General features: G+C 41.2%; 1 protein-coding gene and 1 long non-coding RNA gene across 2 annotated transcripts in view; one reads left to right on the top strand and one right to left on the bottom strand.

The window, feature by feature from the left end:
- Positions 1-1,015: 1,015 nt before the first annotated feature.
- The window catches only part of LOC117961066, a 23,799-nt gene continuing 3,351 nt past the window's right edge, over positions 1,016-21,463 (top strand). The window contains exons 1-2 of the long non-coding RNA XR_004660307.1: positions 1,016-1,100; positions 18,038-18,042. This is a non-coding gene — a long non-coding RNA (uncharacterized LOC117961066). The remainder of the gene's footprint in view (positions 1,101-18,037; positions 18,043-21,463) is intronic.
- Positions 1,152-21,463, bottom strand: part of galnt14 (UDP-N-acetyl-alpha-D-galactosamine:polypeptide N-acetylgalactosaminyltransferase 14 (GalNAc-T14)) — a 158,390-nt gene continuing 138,078 nt past the window's right edge. The window contains exons 10-15 of the mRNA XM_034899358.1: positions 20,447-20,573; positions 16,627-16,719; positions 15,704-15,787; positions 13,629-13,773; positions 8,837-8,956; positions 1,152-1,385 (exon numbers count right to left, since the gene is read on the bottom strand). Of these exons, the coding sequence (XP_034755249.1) occupies positions 1,227-1,385; positions 8,837-8,956; positions 13,629-13,773; positions 15,704-15,787; positions 16,627-16,719; positions 20,447-20,573 (728 nt within the window). The 3' untranslated portion in view covers positions 1,152-1,226. The remainder of the gene's footprint in view (positions 1,386-8,836; positions 8,957-13,628; positions 13,774-15,703; positions 15,788-16,626; positions 16,720-20,446; positions 20,574-21,463) is intronic.

The raw sequence follows: 21,463 nt of genomic DNA, 5'->3' as shown, positions 1-21,463 counted from the left end.
TAGTGGACCTCATGGGACCGTAGATTGGTAAAAAATATGAACGGGAGTGAATGTGGAGAAGCAAATAATGTTTTGATCCCATTTGAATTTAGCCATGGATTACAAATATGATGTTGGTCAATTGAAAAGACAATTTTTCAACCAAAGAAAGTCTCGCTTAGCTGTAGATTTGTCACATGACCACTTAGTTTTGGGTGAAACCGCTGAGTGAGCAACATCTCTCAGTGAACTACATCTCTCAGTGAACTACATCTCTCAGTGAGCTGCATCTCTCAGTGAACTACATCTCTCAGTGAGCTGCATCTCTCAGTGAGCTGCATCTCTCAGTGAACTACATCTCTCAGTGAACTACATCTCTCAGTGAGCTACATCTCTCAGTGAACTACATCTCTCAGTGAACTACATCTCTCAGTGAACTACATCTCTCAGTGAACTACATCTCTAGTCTTCCATGATTTACGTCACCTAGCTTGATGCTCAACTTGCTAGCTCTAAAACATGCCCCGTTAACTGCCATGTTAGCTCATTAGAAGCTCGTACACGTAGCTGCCGATGCTGTGTGTTTGCCGCAGCGATTCAGGTTGAGTGTTTTTCAATGGAAAGTACACGCATATTTATAGCAATCAAGATTAACATAAAAATTGGCCGGAATTCTCCTTTAACTCTGGTGAGGTCCCAGTCGGGTCCCAAGAAAAACTGATTTATCATTTGACAAAATTCAATCTAGAATTTTCTACTTCAGGAACGTTAGTGACAGTTATCTGAAGTAAACTAAAATCTTGAGTTGTGCTTGGTTTTTATTCCCAGATTCTTAAACATCCGTAAAAACAAACATCAGCACTTTGATTGCAAAATATTACAAGACACATTCTCTGATGTATGGGTTCTGTCCGAGTGGATTCTTTGAAAGGTGGGTCAGGGTTTTTAAGGTGCACTTGGTTCACTTAGACTCGTCCCCAAACTCTTACAGCCTCAAACATACACACTTTCATGTCCACACAAACCAGACGTTTCTGACGCTCCTCTTCCTTTAAGAGTGTGATTCAAGACCCGATCCACACCCGATCCACACTTGATTTCTTCTCATGATAAACCGCAAAGTTTTTTCCATTCAGTGACCGCCACTGGCTCTTGGACGTTGTGAATGGGGGGGGGGGGGGGGGGGGGGGGGGGGGGGGGGGGGGGGGGGGGGGGGGCTGGTTTGTGGAGGAGAAAAGTCACAGGGGTCAGGAGAAGATGGTTTCCCATCTCTGTGTGTACGCGCTCAGTTCACAGGGGCTAATGACGAGCATTTTAGAGGAGTCCATCCCGTCCAGAGCCATCTCAGAGTCCAGACAGAACCGAGAGACGAGGTGCTCCAGGTGAGTCCCCGACTTCTGCCACCGCTGCAAAGACAAACAAAATGTTCAAAACACTTCAACATACTGATCCATGCCATCCCACCTTCCCTCTCTGTCTCTCTTTGTAGAGCCTAAAGCTATAGTGAGTAGTTTAGTTTAGACAGTACAACACTGTCGGCGCATCCACATGATACAAGCCTTCCGTGATCATGCACCACCCCCACCCCCCTCCTCCAAGTAGTAGCCGAGGAAGACACGGGGGGATAAAAAACATGGACTCTTCAGAAGAGATAGTTATATTCACTCGATTTTCTGCGCACAAAAGTTGCCGGACACCCCAATCTTCTGAAGATAGTCTGAATACTGAGAAACACAGAGACAGTTGCATGGAGCTGATAGTCTTCACCCTTGTGTTGTCTTACCGTCAACCACGAGACTCTGTTTTACCGGGTCAAAATTAAAAATACCCTTTTATATTTTTGGGGTATTTTCCCGATGTTTTAGTCACTTTCTTTGTTGTTTTTGAAGCTTTTTCTGACATTTATGACACTTTTTTCTATTTTTTTTGTCACTATTTTCAAAAACAAAATGTGTACTTTTTTTGTAAAGTTTTTGTTGGAGAGACCAGAGAAAAGGTACACAGATGTGTCTAAAGTCTCCATATTGATCACAATACCCTTCATACAGTTAAAAGAGGCTCAGTTTTGAATGTTTTTCCAACATTTTGTCACTTTTTCAATGTTCTATTGTTTTGTTTTTTCAAATGCTGTAAAATTGAAATAAATAATTGAATGAAAGTAGTGAACTGATCATTTATTTTACTAATAGTGTTGCAGGGAACCATCCAAGTCATTATTCTTTTGACAATTTGGTTGAAAGAAAACCCCACTTTCTAATATAGATGCTTTTTGAAAAAAAATTCATTAATTTCAAAAAGTTACGCACTAAAGCTCTAAAACAAAAACATACGGTACAAATACAGTACACATACATATTCTTCTCTGTTTGCTACTGATTCTCAAACTGCATAGTAAAAACGAGTTAATACAGCAGCACGCAAAGCAGTAATTACAGGTTTTAATGTTGTTGCTGCTTGAAGGATCCTATCGATGCCCAAACCTGCAGCGAGCCGAGACTATTTCTGAAAAGGTCTCCAGTCATGCTCTGCAGGGCAGGTAGAGTACGGCAGGCCCGAGATTTAAAAGGCAAAAAAACAACATGAATCTGAAAGTCTGCAATGAGATTCAATGTTAACCAAAATGACCATGTCTTTACCTCGTGTATTCATCTAAAAATGTTTGTTTTAGAAAGCTGTGACAAAGATTAACGTTGTTTTGCTCCAGTCCTCATCTCAGTCCATGTCCCTGAATACTACAAGTTAGTACAACCCTTAGAGCCACAAGAGCCACATCTATGGGAAATACACCAGGTTGAAAGGATCCAAGATGTGTTCTTTAGGTACCAAAGATAGTGTGTAATATACAGGAAAAATACCCGGGTACAGTGTTTGAGAACAGCATTTATAGTCACAACCTGCCCAGCTGAGAAACAACATGTTGGACTTTAACAAGAGAAACAAGCAAAGACATCACAGCAGTGCAGGAACAACACAGTAATCAGAGCAGAATTAGGGTTAATTAGAGAGAGAACTTGGTCTAAATTGTACATGATTCAATAAGGATTACAATTTTGCTCATTATTTCAAAATCAAACAGAGTAAAGGTTGAATCCATGAATCGACTGTACATTTCCAGTTACCTACATGTCATCGCAGCTCTTTACAATTGTTGACAAAAGACAGTATTTGAAAGTGAAAAGTTACTGAAGGTACTGTATATTTACGTCATATCAGTAACAGACGTATCTCACACTTCTTCAGAAGTAAACAAAGCGTGTTTAATAGCCAACATAACATTTTATTTTTATGTGGAGTGTATATCAGAGGTTTGATACCAGGCTAGTTCATTTTAAGATGCAGTTTTTATATTATATATATCTTATCTTGAAAAAAAGCTTTTTGTTACTAGGTTCTGTTTTTAATTCTGAAAATTCACATTAAACTTTGTTTGGGCTAAATTATTATTCCATCCTTTTTTTATGACAATAATTTTCATTGGCAGACACGTACACGTTTCCCCCCATACGTTGACTCTTCACCAGCGGAAGTGTTGCGTTTAACTTGAAAACGTTGACAGGAGAAGCCGTGAAACGACCCACAAACGCCTCCGTTTGACTCCTCTAACGGTCTCCTGTCCATCATACCGTTTAGGTCCCTGAACCGCTGTAAGCTTGGAATGAGTCTCTGGTGGTTCCTCTCAGTCGCCACTAGATGGAGGCCTCCGCTGACTTTATGCTTTGTTCCAGCAGTCTCTGACCGAACACACACTTTTCAGTGTGTGTGTGTGTGTCTTTGTGGTTGGCTGAACGTGCATTATTCAGAGTGAGATCAAAGATTTACTGACAAAGGATTAGAAAAAAACATTTGGGTGTGAGCATGTCATATTTGTGTGTCTGTGTGTGTTTGTGTGTCACGTTTATATCTTTGTATCTCTGTGTACATCGGTAGAGAGCGGCCATGTTGTGCTTGCTTGGCCTCTGAAGCGTATCGCTGTCATGTATTCTTGATCTCGCAAGACACACGCACGCACGCACGCACGCACGCACGCACACACACACACACACACACACACACACACACACACACACACACACACACACACGCACACACTCACACACACATTGTTCTGTAGAGCTGCATTGTGCATTGTGTGTCCATTGCGGCGTTGTCAAGATGACACGCTCATCACGGTGTAGCGACGGCAGCGGTGCTTTTTAATTGAAAATAAAAGGCGGAGGGATAATTAAAAGTAAATCAATTAGTATTCACCTCGTTACTGAGTGCTGCAGCATGGCTGACGCCGGCCTGCGAGGATAACACTTTGCATCTGTCCTCCTCTACACACCATTATCTCTCCTACTGTACATACATCAGGTTTCTCAATCTGTTAGCTTCTGTCCAGGGTGACATCCCAGAATGCACTGGGATCACGCTCCGGTCATCACAGACTTGGCTTTCCTCATCGGGAGATTTCCATGAGTTCAGGATTTGGTTCATTATTGCTTTGCATTAAAAAAAAGTTTCAGATCTGCAAAGATTATTCATTTATTTGTCAACTATGAAAGTAATTGCCAAATGATAATTGAAATATCGGTTTTAGTAATTTCCGATGAGAAAAAAATGAACTTCACTTTCCCTCCTCTGTCACAGTAAACTGAATATCTTTGAGTTGTGGACAAAATAAGACATTTGAGGACGTCATCTTGAGCTTTGGTTACTCATCGACTTTTTTCACAATTTTCAAACATTTCATAGACCAAACAACTAATCAATTAATCAAGACGATAATCAAAAGATTAATCTACAATGAAAATAACGGTCAGTTGCAGCCCTGATCGGATTACACTCCATTTAGAGCAGAAAACAGCAATGATATGTAAAAGTAACGCAATCTATTAGCTATAAAAAACAAACATCCTGATGACTTGTTGTTAAAGGAGAATTCTGGTCAATTCCAACACGCAGCTTTGTTGTTTGTAAATGAGGAGGTCCATCAGTAGAGAGAGAAATGAAACACAATCCCAATGTTATGTGTTATCCTCCTGTTAGAGTTATCCCCCAGGACGCTGAAACAGGGCAAGTTTTAAACATGCTTTTTGTCTCAAAATGTCATTACAAGTGCCTCCCCATGTGCAGTGATTCCTTCCAAGTGAACACGGTGAATCTGACTGCTGGAGATGTGGAAGAAATACTTAAAAGTTCTGCTAATTCAGATGTGTTTAGTTCCAGTGTTCAGACAGCAAGACAAGTGCTTAGGGACCGTCTACAAACTACAACACCGAAAAGAGATACAACAATATTTTAAAAAATAGGCATATGCTTATTTTTTCAAAGTGCTGTAGTACAACTAGCAGGAGACAAGTTATAATTGAAGTAATTTCGGAGACACTATCTTATTTAATCATTAAATTAATACATATTTTTGTTGTATCTCTTTTCAGTGTTGTAGTTTGTAGACGGTAAACAGAGCTGAATTAGCACAACTTTGAAGCATTTCTGTCACATCTACTGCAGATTCACTGTGATCACTCAGAAGGAATCCCTGCACATGGGTAGACACTTTTAGTGATATTTTGAACATGTTTAGAGGCTAAAAACAGGTTTAACATTTGCTCTGTGTACGCCTGTTTGGTGCTAACGCTTGCAGGAGGATAACACGGTGTAGGCAGCATTGATTGTCTAAGTTTTCTTCTCTGCTAACAGTGCTCCGAATGTACAAACAACAGAGATACATGTTGGAATCAAGTGGAATTCTCCTTTAAGTGTCCTTTATCTTTAGAAACTGGAACACTCTTTTCAACAGAGACAGCAGCATGTCTGAATGTCTCTGCCCTCTCTCAGCTAGTTTAACATCTGCTGCCTACATGCTCTGTGATGCCATGGTTGTTGACATTCCTGATCCCAGAAATAGGTCTCGATCGTATCTGCACGTCATGAATTCTGAGAAAAGACCACAAAGTATGATTGGACAGGGTTCACCATTCTGACGACGTGCCTCTTGGATAAGTCACGTCAGGAATTTAACGCTCCATGACCACCTATGATCTGAGATAATGGCCATCTCAAAAACATGAATGCCACGTATGTCATCCAGGGCTCAGGAAATTGTGAGCTCACTTAGTGTTGTGGTTCACACAAAACTGGTACGTGAGAAGTGATTCTCCAAGTGGAGTCAGTCTGATTAATTCAAAGGTCCCATGTCATGCTTGTATTTTGGCTTTCTACTAGAATATGTTTACAAGCTTTAATCTAGAAAAACACATGCTTTTTCTCTTACTGTCCGTCTAAATATACCTGTAGCAGCATATCTTTTAAGAATATATCATATTTCCACTTATCGTTTTCACATTGACTTCACTTCTTTTTATTTATTCCCTCTCTCTCTCTCTCTCCACCTCTCTCTACCAGTCAGCTCTAGGCTGCATTTCTCTAGTGGATCTTCACTCTAATTAGCTATCATTGCTCTACTTCCTGCCTTCACAACACACACACACACACACACACACACACACACACACACACACACACACACACACACACACAACCGGGACATGTAACAGCACCCTGTGTGTGTTGGTACAAAGGTTTACTAGTTTCAGTGACATGACAGTGATGCGCTTCAGTGGCTCAGCTAAAGTACAAATACAAACACACACTAAACACACAAACGCTCTGTTGTGTATGTGTGTATATTAGTGTGTGTGCACATAATGTTTTTTTGTATCTGACATATACTGTCTAAGACAGCCCAAACTGAATCCCCTACAGCTACATTACAACCGTCTGAGCCGTGCAAGTATGTCTATGAATGTGTGTGTGTGTGTGTGTGTGTGTGTAACTATCATGTTTATAGTCACCTCAGCTCTTTCTGCTTATTTCCTTCACTTCCTTCCTTCCTTTCATTTTGTATTTCTTCATTCACTCCTGTCTAGCTTCTTTTCTTTAATTATTTTTGTCTTGCTTCCTTTCCCTTCCTTTCTTTCTTCCAGTCTACCCTCCTTTCTTTAATTCTTCTTCTCTTCTTTCTTACCTTCTTATATTGATATTGCAACAGGGTGATATGACAACTGTTGCCTTTTCCTGTTTTTAAAGGCTGTAATAAAGTGATATTTAGATATTAGTATTTTCTAGACTAACCAGCTGTTCTATTATATGCCTTAACCCGCCTAGTCATGGTCTCCACATTATTGGTGATTATATATCAAAACTCTCATTGTGGGAACATTTTGTGAAAGCACCAATAATCAACACTTCGATATCGTCACAATAACGACATCAATATATTTGGTCAAAATATACAGATATTTGATTTTTTCAGTATCGCCGCCCAGCTCTAGTTTCATTTTTTTCTCCTTACTTCCTACCTACCCTCTTTTCTTTCTCTTTTTTACTCATTCTTTCTCCCTTTCCTTCTTTCTTTCTGTCTGTCCTGCCTTCCTTTTTTCGTCATTCTATCCTTCCTCCTTCAGTTATTTCTCTTTCCCCCGTCTCCAAACGTTGGCACTGACTGCAACACTTTGTCCAGGATTCACCACTGTCTTAATTTTCAGCTCAGATGCCGTTCGACACATTTTTCTTCCTATTCCCTCGATCGACTGGCATCTGGTCAACTGCACAACTTCTTCTGTGGTGTTGTTGTTGCCACAGGGGAACTTAATTGAGGTATAAAAATATCCAGACCCGATGAAGCCACAGTATCACTATTTATTGTCACATAAAACACAAAAGAGTCCAGATCCACTGTGTTTGCTGTGCTTCTTCCGTTGCTTTGAGGTCCTGTCGACGTGCTGCTGTGTATTCGCTGTGTACTACAGGTGTAAAATGAGGCCCCGTATGACGCATTACTGACCAGTTTGTTTGCACTCCTCCTTTCTTTTCTCCAGTTTCTCCTTTTCTCACCTCCTCCTCTCTTCCTCCATAACTCTCTTTCTCAGCTGCTGCTTTTCTCTCTACCATCACATAAGCCTTCCCTTCCTCTATTCATTTCCAAGCTTTTTCCTCCCCCTTTCCTCTTATTTCTGTGCTCGCCTTTTCTCTGTCTTTACTTCCTCTTCTCTGTTTTTGTTTCTTCTTTCCTCGTTTGTCTTTACGTCTGTCTTTGCATGTGCATGCCTGTCTTTCTGGACACTCTCACCCATCACCCATGACTCATAGATCAAATAATACATAATAACATTATTGACAATCACACATAGTGAATCACACACAAACGCACGCACGCACACACACACACACACACACACACACACACACACACACACACACACACACACACACACACACACACACACACACACACACACACACACACACACACACACACCGTTTTTCCATGCAGACTGAACAGTTGGTGCGGTGTAATGAGCTAATCTTCAGCTACCTCTCTCTCACGCTTCTCTTCCACTCCTTCTCTCTCTCTCCTCCCTTCCTTTCTCTCTTTCTCCTTTGTCTGTCTTGCTTAACCATTCCACCTGTGCCCCTCTCTCTCTCTCTCTCTCTCTCTCTCTCTCTCTCTCTCTGGTGATTTATTGGTTGTCAGGTTGTTCTCTGCTGCAGGGGCTTCTGGGACGCCGTCAAGGTGCCCAGTGGTCAAGTAATGACAAGTGTGTGTGTGTGTGTGTGTGTGTGTGTGTGTTAACAGTATTTCAAGCTGCCTGTCCAAAAAAGTGTCACGCATCTGCCCCTGCAGCATGAATGTGTGTGTGTGCGTGTGCGTGTGTGTGTCTGTGTGTGTGTAATGATCATCTTTAGACAAATTTAGCTTTAGATTAATTAACATTTAGAGTAATTTATCAACCATATGACATATGGTAGTGGCTTGCCTGCAGCCACACACCACATTAAATGTGTTTGTGTCTCTGTGTGTGTTTGTGCAGACCTGCTTGCCGTCGGCCATGTTGCAGGGCATCAGCAGGACCTGGGAGGCAGGGAAGGTGGTGGACAGGGACAGACAGTGCTGCTGCTGTCGGATCTGCTGCCCGTGAGTGTACACCCACTCCTGGAGACAGAGACAAATAGGTTAAAAAATTATGTGAAAAAAAACTACAGTATGTAAAACAAGTAAATACTGTAGATAAGAATCTCGTCCAGGATCTATCTTACATGTATTTTTAGGGGCACTAGAGTCATACTTATAAGACATTTTAAAATGGTGTATTCACGTGGAAGCATTAGTGCTGATATGTATTCATAACCAGTCGGACATGTCTCTGTCTCTCTTTCTCTCTTTCTCTCTCGCTCACTCACTCACTCACACAAACACACACACAAATATGAAGGAGGTCAAGGTTCAAAGTAATAGCCGCCTGATGTATTAATAATCATGTCGGAGAAAAACGTGTCAGGAAAGAAAATAAGTGCTGAGAGGACAGACTTACACTTACACACACACACACATACACACACACACACACACACACACACACACACACACACACACACACAGAGTGAATGTCTTACTAGGTCAGGATTATTATTGGACCTAACAGCACCTAAATTCAACATGCCTGTTTGTGTGTGTGTGTGTGTGTGTGTGTGTGTGTGTGCGAGTGCTTTCCCCCCCCTCGGGGGACAGACAATTTAAAGGTTAAACCAAAGTGAACTACATCTTGACACATCTAGAACACACACACATGTGCACACACTGCATGGTGTCTCCAAGGTGTTTATTCATTAAGGGGTGCCACATAGTATATGAATTGGTATTTAATTAAAAACTAAATCTTAATTATTGCCAGGTTATTATTAAAAGTTGAGGCAATAGTAGCCAGTATTATTATGTTAGTAGAGATTAAAATTTGTTTGCAACTAATGATTACATTCATTGTCTGAGTTTCTCTTGTCCGACTGAGACCTTAAACTATGGGAGCCCGGAGAGGCAAGGTGAAAAGGCCAAAACAAAAACTTAATACGTACATTCTTGCCATGAATAGTATCTTGTGCGTAGGAGATAAACTTTTATTTATAAAGTAGGCTGTTTTGAGGGCGAGAAAGCTGTGCTGAAGTGCTCAGTGCATGCTACAAAGGGAACTGAAAGTTCAGCCAAACGCAGCATAAACCAAAGGTTTTACCTTATTAGTAGATAAATGTCTACTGTAAATCTTAATGGAGCTGATACAGGTGCCAACTTGGGTTAAACAGTGCTAATAATTATTGGGTACTCTTACTTAAGTTACATAACGCAGAACTTGTAACAGACTATGTTTCCACTGCAGTTTTGCTAAGGATCTGAGTACTTCCATCACCACTGGGTATGCGCCTGTTTACTTGTTAAACAACCTAATGGACTATTTATCCATTTCAAAAATATGTCCGTTAATGTATCTGTTGATCGGATTTTTGGTTAATCATCTAGTCATTATAGCTTGTAATGGTGATTTCTTATGAGGAAATAATCAGCAATTATTACATTCCTAGCTTTCCATCCTGCATTTAAAGGGACATATCAATACATCTTTACAAGTTATGACCATAACGATACTGCTCATTAGCCCGTATGAAGTAATACAGGGTACGGTGGGTGAAGAGACAGTGGGAGGTCTTTTCAAAGCACATCTGTGATTTATGGGGTTTCATCTTGAATAATTCAAAACTGCAGGGTTTCTTTCACCATTTGATTGATTTATTGAACTGCAGCAAAGAGAATGACATTGGAGGTTAATTGGTGCTGCAGCTCAAAGCATCTTCCCAGCTGGAGCACCCCAGGGAGTAACCTCACACATTTTGAGAAACATAATCAGTTTATGTTCAAATATTCATTAATGTGTGTTTGTTTGGTTTCAGTCTAGATTAGTAGTATTTTTATGTGTTGTAGGAGCAGCAGCAGAACTACACTATAATTACAACGCGTGTCTTACTGCATGATCCCATATCATATTATCTTACTATATTCATGTCAGGGTTTTGCACTGTTTATAGCTTTCTAGAGTTGACTGTGATACACAGCTGATAGTACCCTTCAATTTTGTTAAACTTGTAGAAAACTTGCAATGGAACAGTAGAAAACATTATGTCATGTCCAGGTCAAGCTGACATAGAACATCTGTTTTCCGAGCAGCTCTGACGCAGTTAGGAAGTAGGTGTTATACACCAGAAAAGTGGATGTTCTAACTTTAGCTTTTATCTCCAAATATGAGGTTTAGATAAAATGGTTTAAGTTAATTAGTGACATTCCTTAACTATTAATCCAGATACACATGATGTGGGAAATACCTTGCCCAACAAAGTCTGCCATTTTTGAGCCTGCGCTTGACACCATCTCTCTAACACACGCACACACACTCACAAACATGCACGCTACCAAGAGTTACACTACAAGAGTTACCAAGAGTTACATTACAAGAGTTACCAAGAGTTACATTACAAGAGTTACCAAGAGTTACATTACAAGAGTTACCAAGAGTTACACTACAAGAGTTACCAAGAGTTACATGTCTGGAGATTCAAACAATTAATGAATTCACTCTACTGAGCCTCGTCGTAAACATGCTCAGTGTCTCCCTAATGGGGAAATTCACTTTATTCCGCTTTCTTACAGCATTTCCATCATCGTGTACTTCCATTACATCGTGTGCTCTGCGGTGTAGAGGCATATATGATCACTGTGATGGAGCGATGTTAAATGAGCCCGAGTTCGACCCGAGCCTGGTCTATTAACAAATTAAAAATCTAATATTGATTCAGCGTGGTTGCAGACCTTTTCTAGAATGGTCTTTATTCTCATAGTGACAAGAGGCGTTCACACTCTGTCGTAGTTTTGTCACTCGTTCTCTAGTCTATATCGCCAACGTTTCATTTACAGAGGTTCCGCCGAACGTCTCACACCTTCTGCTTTCTTTGAGTTGGCATTCTGAAGTCCTGACGATTTGGGAAAAATTCTCATCACACACTCAACAGTCATTTCAATTTCAGAGTTCACCTCCCATGTTCCACCAAACAAGTTCCTTCCCGAGGCTATTTCGAAGACGACTGTGATTGGTTTAAAGCAAGACCAATCAACCAGAACGTCTGTCTCCTATCCAGGAATGTTGTGTGAACTTGCTAGACCTTCCTTTGCAGCGCTGTGGAGGGAGGTCTGGCATTGGGAGACAACCCGTTCTCACAAATAATTGTGGTTATTTTTATATGATGTTTCCTTTAATGTGGATTTCTTCTTTTAATTTAATGGCTTAGGATAATTGCAAACACCAGCGTGGGGAAAACTCACTTTTTAAGGGAGAAACTGACAGAAAAGAAATATTTAATTGTTAAACATTTCCACCTGGGAGCCAGACTTCTGATTTCAGGACGTCTCTACACTAGCTGATAAGTTAAGAGTTTCTCACTCACACAAACGCACAATCACACATGGCAGTGGTTTTCTTTGTGAGTTCAGGGTTTTGAACCCAAAACCTTCCAGTTACAGTGCAGCCTCTCCAGCCTCGGGGCATTTCAGCTGCTGACATGTTTGTGCTCTGCAAGGCGGCTTGTTAGAGTGGATCACAGCCTCCACACTCCCACTAAACACAATAATGAGAATCCTACGGGTATTAATTAAGGCGGAGAGATGGCAGAACGTGCACCAACACACACACACACACACACACACACAGACACACACACACACACACAGTGGACTATCATTCTACACTGACCAAATGTGGACCACTTTTTCTGATCATTTTAAAAGAAAAAGAGAGAAATATAAATTATTTTATTTTATTTTTTTAGGTATTATTTCAGAATTTAAGTGAAAACTTTTATTTGTATTTTATTTTTGTTGCGAAGAGGGGACTTGCAGTCCTGTAAATCAGAAGTTACCTGGCTGCATGCAGAATTATCATTGATTTATTAGTAACTGCAGCATCAATTATATTCTAAAAATATATCACTCCAGTGACTTTTCATTTTCTATTAGGGATATTCACATTTTTCTGTGTTACTGTATGCAAATATTACGACCTCTGTTAGTGGTGGAGTATGCATTGTAAAAAGGATTAGCTTTATCCTGTGGATTACACTTTATTTTGTACTTTTAGTTAGTGAATCCTTTGTGTCAGGAGCAAAACCTGTCCGCACTGTCATGGTGTGTTTTGAATCATCCTTTGACTAGAGTGTGTTGTGGTTGCTTAAGACTCTTCAAAGCAATCAAAGTGAAACTCATTTATAAGTTAACAGTCAATAGATCCTGAATTAATAATTCTGTAATGAGGACTATTCACAATTCTGATTTGGTCTTCTGTTTTTTAAGTCCATATTGCTATCTAAGAGGGGACCTCTGTCAGGTAACACACACACACACACACACCTTCTTCTGTAACGTAATAAAGTTTAAGTTTTTTAAGACTATCAGAAATCTTGTTTACATCCACTAATGACCAGAGAGAAGGAGGGGGTGGTGTGAGCAATAGTTCCTCATCCATCTTAATGAATAAGAACTGTTTCTTTCCCCACAACCTAGTCTAGACATCCACACTTCCTGCGTCTTTAAAATGAAAATCTGCATGACTGAAAACCCCTGATGTTTATCATTTTACATCAGCTGATTTGACAACCTGTTGGAGTTTTATAAGCTGTTTTCCATTATCTGTCTTTAGGTGGCTTCTTCACTCTATCCCAGATTCATCTGATTCCTCACAGTGGGGACAAGTACAACTCTCTCTTTAGTCTTTCTAAATTCCAGGTTGACCCACCTGGCTGATGGCGGGGACCCCCTCTGTTCCTGTGCAGGGAGCCAGTGTGAGGACGGGCAGCTCCTGGCCCTCCACCCTGCGAGACTCCAGACAGTTCTGCCGCTGTTTGATCACCCCGGACTGAGAGTCAGAGTCGTCTGGGACCCTGATAGAAGAAACACAACACAGGACTCATACAAGGGCTCCATTGTGATGGATAGACATATATTAAACATCCCAAATAAGACAAAAAATGCATAACTAGACACCACCAGAGGACAGTGAGAATACATGATTTTTTTCTGTTGAATGAAGTGACACTTTAATCTCCAAAACCTCATTTACACAAACTGGCATCAACAGGATTTAAAGGATACATCATCTTACATTTTAAGACATACTTACAGCCTCACTCAGAGGAAACAGAAGACCCCAATTGTCTCCACCGTGGTCTAATTAACTACATCAAGATATCGCCGTTAAGATGACAGCAATTCATCAGCGTTTTCAAAATGGACGTGTGTGCCTGATGCACCTTTTACAAATACGCCGAAGGCCACAATTTTCTAAACTCATTACTTCAGAAAGTTTCTTCCCAATCTTCCTCTTTGATAAACTTTCTCAGTGTTTCTTGTTAAATTCTTGGCGGCGCTATAAACTCGGTTTTAAGCCCTGTACCATTAAATCAATCTGCTATCTCGCTCTGTTTTAATAACCCTTTAAAGGTTACTCTGCGTTTTGAGGGTCAGGTCTGTCCTCCCCTGAGAGCGAGCCTGTTAATTCCATACTGGGGGATTAACACCAGCCTCCAGTGGATAAATCGGTATTTAAGTGTGTGTATTGAACTGTGTTAAAGGGAAAAAAAGTGTTTAAATGAGAATGCTTATGTGTGTCTTAAAGATATTTGTATTGGCATGTTTGTGTGCTTGTAAGCAGTGCAATTGTGTATTGTACTATATGTATATGAGTGTGTTGTTGTGTCTTTCTGTGTGTGTGTGTGTGTGTGTGTGTGTGTGTGTGTGTGTGTGTGTGTGTGTGTGTGTGTGCGTGTGCGTGTGCGTGTAGACAGAGCATACACTCTGAGAAATAAGGGCCCCTGGGAGCTCAGCCAATCAGAACAGATATGTATGTATGTGTGTGTGGACATTAATTTTGACAGATTCAAAAAACAAAACAGGCATTTGCAGACCGCACAAAGCATTGTGCAGGTGGGCAGTGTTTGATTAAAAGCTTTATTAAGCCTCTTACCCGCCAGACAAAAAAAAAGAAAAACACCAACATGCACTAACATCTGGCTTTTGTCTGCAGTGGGAAAGGTTACAATCAGCTCTCATTCCCAGAACAAATGACTCTGTCACAGGTATTTATCGGCCCCAGTTCCAAGCGGCTGTGATGGAAATATGACCCCCGTGTGGAAACCTTTTTTTTGCCCCTTTTTAACTTCTGCGTCTCATTTAAGCCACAGTTCCACCCGTCTCTGTGCAAACAGAACTCGGGGATCATTCCAAATTAGTCGGCACTGAGTTTGAAAGAGAACTAACATATATAAAGAAGAGGTAACCAACGTAACATCACTGGCTGCTACTTTCTAGTGTATGCTAGCCCTATTTTCCAGCAAATTTATGACATCAACCTGTAGTCCTAGGGAAAAATGAGGGTACTCAAGTTGGGGGACAGAGTCAAAAGCCAAGAGATAGATTATGAAGAGAATATTCAAAATCAAAGAAGTAGAGGGAGGGATATTCTGACTTGTAATAACTTGGTAAAAACTTCATCCACACTCCCAGTTCAATACACTGGATTTGCGTACTTTACAAGGCTACTCCAGAGCCGCAGTAGACATCATACATGCAACTGTTTGACAGGTGGAGAAATTTCCCCCCATGATGAATAAACTGACCCAATGTGTCAGTAGCATTCCACTTGCAACAAAAAAAAAAAACTAATAGAAAAATAATCTTATCTTTAAAATGCCCAAGACCGCAATGAAGCCAGTTCTGGTGTCAGTCTTGAAATTTCTCCTCACTCAGTTGCTTGCTCAGCAGAAGCTTTCTCTAGACAGATAAGTTCAAAGACACACACACACACACTCTTACTTAAGCTCAGGGTAGACGTTGTCCAAGTACCACTTAAAGGATTTGCACTTGAGTTTCTTGCGGAGTTCCACTCTGCCTCGGATACTGGTGACACACACACACACCAACAGACAAAGGCAGACAGTCAGATAAACAGTCACCAGCAATACTCAGACCAGGAGAAGTAGTCATATTTGAATCAATATCCAAAGACGGAACAAACGTGTCACAGATAATTACAAAGTAACGTACAACCAGGACAAATAATAGAAGCATGTGATGTGGATAGGCAGGTGAAGCCTCATAGCTGTGTTTAAATGTCAGTGTTAACCTCCTTCCCAAAGATAAACACTGACATTTATGCATAGCTGTGGGCTTTTATGTCTGGTCCTGCTGTGTTTTGCAGTAGTCTTGTATTAATGACATTGTGGGGACTTGCCTCCTATTTGGGGACAAAACACTGTTCTGAAGTAAACCATTTATTTTAGAGCTACACGGCTGGCTGATAAGCAAGTTCACTTAAACTATTGGACGTCAGCAAAATTGTGATTTTTAGGTGGTGTTAAGTTACTCATTAATGTCAGGGTCAAATGGCGAAAGACTGAAATATTTCTCCTTGTTCACCGTTAATATCTCTGCTTGTTTTAGTCCATTGTGGGCACTGTTGCAAGTCGATATACAGAGCTACTTTATGGCCCTATTTGAGTCAAAGGATTTCTGCATCATTGTGATGAAGTACAGCTGCAAAACCTGCTTGCAGCACTTAAAGGAATGTTGTGGTTAAATAAACCAAAACACCTGGCTATTTCTTCTGTGTTTTTTATCCTGGTTCTGGTACAAGAAGATTACATTGCGATTCCTCTGTATTGACATCTGGAACCAGGCTTCTCACCAGTGTGAATATAAAGTGTGTGTTGATTGTGTGTGTGTGTGTGGGTTCTTACTCTCCGTAGGATTTCCCCCGTGCTGCAGGCCGAGCAGAGTAGTAAAAGAGACTGAAGTCGTCCATCCACACCTCAGCTGTACGACGTGTATTCCTGTAGGCACACACACACACACACACATACACACACACACACACATACACACACACACACACACACACACACACACACACACACACAGTTAAAACCATGGTACCTTACAATCTTATTTCCTGTTATGTATATTTGCTTTATGTCTTGACGATGATATTTCTTCTTGGTGGTACTGACCCTGGTGAAAAGCATTTGCATCCAGCAGACAAACAGTGAGCCATTATGAATTTCCTAACGTGGATAACGTGACCTTTGTGACATTTATTGAATGTTAAAATGATACAAATTATCTGGCATTTAAAATCTCTGATGTCTTTAAATGCACCATCAATGCACCTTGACCTAAAGTTAATGCAACTATATGCGTTCACTTGAATGTATTACGGATCTCCAGGAGGTTTCCAGCTGTGCATTTTATTCTCTTCTCTAAATTACACAAAACATTTACTGAACTAAAGGCATGTTTCTTTAATACAAACTTCATAATTGAGGTGTGAATGTGTGCGGCAGAAGAGTAATTCATTAATCACACACAAGATCTCCACACAGTATGAATACAAACGGGAAAGCTTCATCCCAACAACAGAATCCCAACCTCTGTTCCCTAGATGGCCGGGGATGATATTTAAATATTTAAATAAATGATATATGCAACACTCCCTGAATGTAAGCAAGAGGATGTGATGAGATGCAAGTGTGGTCTGTCCCTTCCTCCCTCAAGTGTGGATCCAGCTGATATTTTAACCACAACGAAATAAAGGAGAGACTGCAGGAAGGAGGAAAGGAAACAAGTAAAAACAGGCATCAGCAGTGTTTACCTGCTGCCTTTAAACACACAGCTCTGGTGCAGACAGCAGCCCACCCACCGCAGAGGAACACCTACCATTCACTACCATTACTTCCTGATATATAATATCCAGATTTCGACTGCATATTTATACCTGCTGCAAATCCAGCCTACTGTATCTCTTTTTTAGTACGCTTTATTCACCCACACTGTCCGGACAGTAGAGCACATTTTCTCTATCTCTCGCCTCCGATTTACTCCTTTTTCTCTCATTCTCTTTCTCTCTCTGTGTAGTAATTGGCTATTAGCTGAGTTTCTCTGAGCTGTGAACTATCTCATTGAGATGACAGAAACCCTCCATTACAGGCATAACACTGGCTGTGACGCTTTAATGAAAGGGGAAGAGAGAGAGAGAGCGAGAGAGAGAGGATATTAGTTGGCTGTAGGCGTATAAACATAAATATGTGTCACACAGGCTTACAATTAAAAAGAATCACTCATTGCACACACAAACACATTGGGATACAGCAGCAGGCGTCGGCGAGGGAGGAACAACATAATCTTTGTAATCAAATTATTAAGCAGCTCTTTTTATTTAGCATATTCATAACCCAGACTGCCAGCGCCGAGCCTTCAGCTAATTAACCGGCGGAGCAACACGCGAGCAGACAACTGCCGCTTTGTTTGGGAGATTGGCGTTGATGACAAACATCAGGCCATCGTGATAGGAATAAAAGTCATCATCATGCGCACAGAACAGATGTTGCCTCGGTAACAGCCGACAGGGAGCAAAATGAGCGGGTGAACGGCCCGACTGAAAAAGGAAAAGTCTCAGTGCTGGTGTGGATTAGCTGGTTGAAACTTGCTCCAAAGTGCCATTCAGCAGCAGGAGCGCTTGTTTGCAAAGCTGAACTCCTCCAACGTGGCAAAGTTAGTGCCTTGCTCCGCACATTAAGCCACAAAGGGAACCCAACTTTCAACCCTGGCAATGTTAATGCCTTGCTCACATGCTGAGGTTTGGGAATTATTATTGTTGTTCTGTGGATCCCAGGAGGATCTCACTTTCTCCCCGTCTTCTATTATAGTTTGTCATTAACAACGTTTCCCAGAATGCCTTTCAATACATGCCTAGGATTATTGTCATTCTCTGGATATTCACTTACAAAGGGAATAATTAAAAGAACAAAACAACCAAGACTTAATTTTTCTTTTAACCTCAAAATATAAACAAGCACTGTCTCCCAATTGTACTTTGTTCTTATACCTTATACTATGCAAGACTTTGATGAATAACACCATGCAGTAATGTTTAAAGTGCACTCGGTTTTGTAATCTCAATGTAACCAGCATCCTTATTGTAGCCATGATTAATCTATTTATACGAGATCAATTTACATGCAGTCTGAGCACATTAGTCCTGTTAATGGATTATTGGACTGCCTGTAAACATCTTTCTGTCTGAACTGTTTGAAAGGGGCAGGGAACAGAATACAGCTTATGCTAATAGGATAATATGGTTTTCACAGCTCAAAGGCTCCCAGGCAGCTGTAAATCCACTTTAACAATGATGTGAACAGCTTTCGCGGGGCTACGACACACAGCTCAGAGTGCAAATGCTGCACAGCTGTTTCCTGTGTATTATTATTACTCCAAAAGTGAATCTTCAGCAGGAAAGTTAGTGGGATTATAAATTAGGTAATTTAGTGTGTAACGGCGCACCAAATGATTTAAAAAAAATAACAAACAAGTTCAAAAAGCAATTAGGTGATCTGCAGTTCATTTAGGAATGAAGTCAGCTAGTAGGTCAGTAATATAATGTGGGAATCGACCACACACTTTACACATAATGGTCAATGATTTCAGCATTCACTGTACTTTAAAGCCCCTTTTACTTAGGGGCCGGGGGGTCATGTTTGAATGGGAGCAGGGATCGATGTTTGGGGATATCTGTACAGACAGCAAATGATCTGAGACTATAAACACCACGCTCCGCATGGTTTTATCCCCAAATTGTAAATGCCAGCGGACTGAACATACTCGGTCCATACTCGGATCAGTTGTTTGTCTAAAGGCCTGACACACCAACCGGCCTTTAGACACGGCCGACCGGCAGCAGAAGAGGACTGCCTCCCTAAGTGAGTCAAAAAAGTGCCTCGGAACACACCGAAATCACGCCAACGTGTGTGTTCTGCGTGTGCGTGAGATATAATACGTCTCCATAACAACAGGTGGCGCTAATCTGTATTTTCGCCCCAAAAAACTGAAAACCGGCAGCTGACTGGACCCGACACGCGGGTCTGTCTTATCCGGAATTTCAAAGCCAGACTGTCATGGCGGCTGGTTTGAAATAGAATACAAAACAGAATAGAAGTAGGCCATGCAGTTGCTGAATCTGTCTTTATTTCAGATTGACAAAGGTCTGTTTAAAAGATTTTCGTCAGATTTTGAGAGATTCGAGTCACGCTCATCTTGTTTGTCATTTCCGGGTCAGCACGCCACCAATCAGATTGGTCATTGGGTCCGACTGCCCGCCTTCTGATTCAACATGTCAGGTCGGCCAAAATGAAGGCTGGCGGCTCATGCCTAACGCCATGGAACACACCAAACAGACTCGAGTCACCGACCTTGCCAGACTGTCATATGGCTGATAATCGGGTTGGTGTGTCAGGACCTTCAAACTGAGTTGGAATTCCCCATCCCCTACTTCCAAGTTGCACGGTTAAGAGGACATAATTCAGCCCAAATATGTTTGTGTCTACCAAAGTTTAACTTTGTACTACTAGTGTTGCTGGAGTTTTGACCTTTTCTGTGTGAATTGACAGAAATCAAGCAGCCCTCTGGCATCTCAAACAAACATCTGACTCAGTCTGCATACATGAAAAATCCTCCTAAAATAGAAGTTCTGACATTAAAAGGAGTCAATACTTGTCCTTGACTTACTTGATGTAGGTGTTGGCGTTCCCCTCAGGGAAGACGTACGGGTGTTTCTTCCTGAAGACGTGACCCACTCGGCTGCAGGGCAGGATCTCCAGACTGCCCCCACACTGCCACACACGGAACGAGATCTCTGCAACCAAGTAAACACCCAACACTCAACGTGTAGCCTGTCCGTTTTTTTTGATGTATTCTACCTTTACACCTCAACAATACACATCCCTGACACCAAGTCAAGAAAAGATGCAACCCTTGCTGTGTTACATCCCCTGTGTTTTTGTGTAACTTTTCAATTTGCAAGTCTGTTTCGCCTCATCTTTATTGTGAAGCACTTTGTGACGTTCTGCTCCTGCAGTTTAAATAAACTAACTTCAGATGTGTTTCTGAAGCTGGGTGACTGTGTGTAACCAGGCTGGTTGTTCATACGAAGCGTTTGCCTTCTGTGTCTCCTCGTTAGTTTTTTATCCTGCACATCACGGCTAAGTGGGCCAAACCTTTCTGAATATTTGATGATCCGCTGACGGACTCTGATGTGTTTGTCTGATTCAGTGTGTGTGGGAATGTGTATGCTTGTCTACGTGTGTTCATCCGCTTATACTGCGCTCATTCTCTGTGCATCGTGTGTGTGTTATACTTTCATGTAGGCTAATTGACAACACAGCTGTCTGTCTGTGAGGATAGAATGAGAGAAGTAACAGTTTCCCCCAACAAACGAGATGCCAAGAACTTTGAGGGAGAGAGAAAATAGGAAAGAGGGTAACACAGAGGGGGAATAGGAGAAAGAGAATAGGACAGAGGAAGTGAAAATGGGAGCATGGACTGGGTTTAATGAGGAAAAGTAGAGATGGAAGTAAAGATGATACTCCAGCAAGTACAAAGGAGAACAAGAGAAGTCAGCAAGATACTGAGATACTGACACAAAGCCTGTGAGACTGACAGAAACATGACAGAGAGCAAATGAGAGTGTGTTTGTGTGTGTGTGTGTGTGTGTGTGTGTGTGTGTGTGTGTGTGTGTGTGTGTGT

This window comes from Etheostoma cragini, chromosome 18, assembly GCF_013103735.1.
Source record: "Etheostoma cragini isolate CJK2018 chromosome 18, CSU_Ecrag_1.0, whole genome shotgun sequence".
Taxonomy (NCBI): Eukaryota; Metazoa; Chordata; class Actinopteri; order Perciformes; family Percidae; genus Etheostoma; species Etheostoma cragini.
The sequence above is the reverse complement of the archived record's forward strand: the minus strand, read 5'-3'. Positions and strand labels throughout refer to the sequence as shown.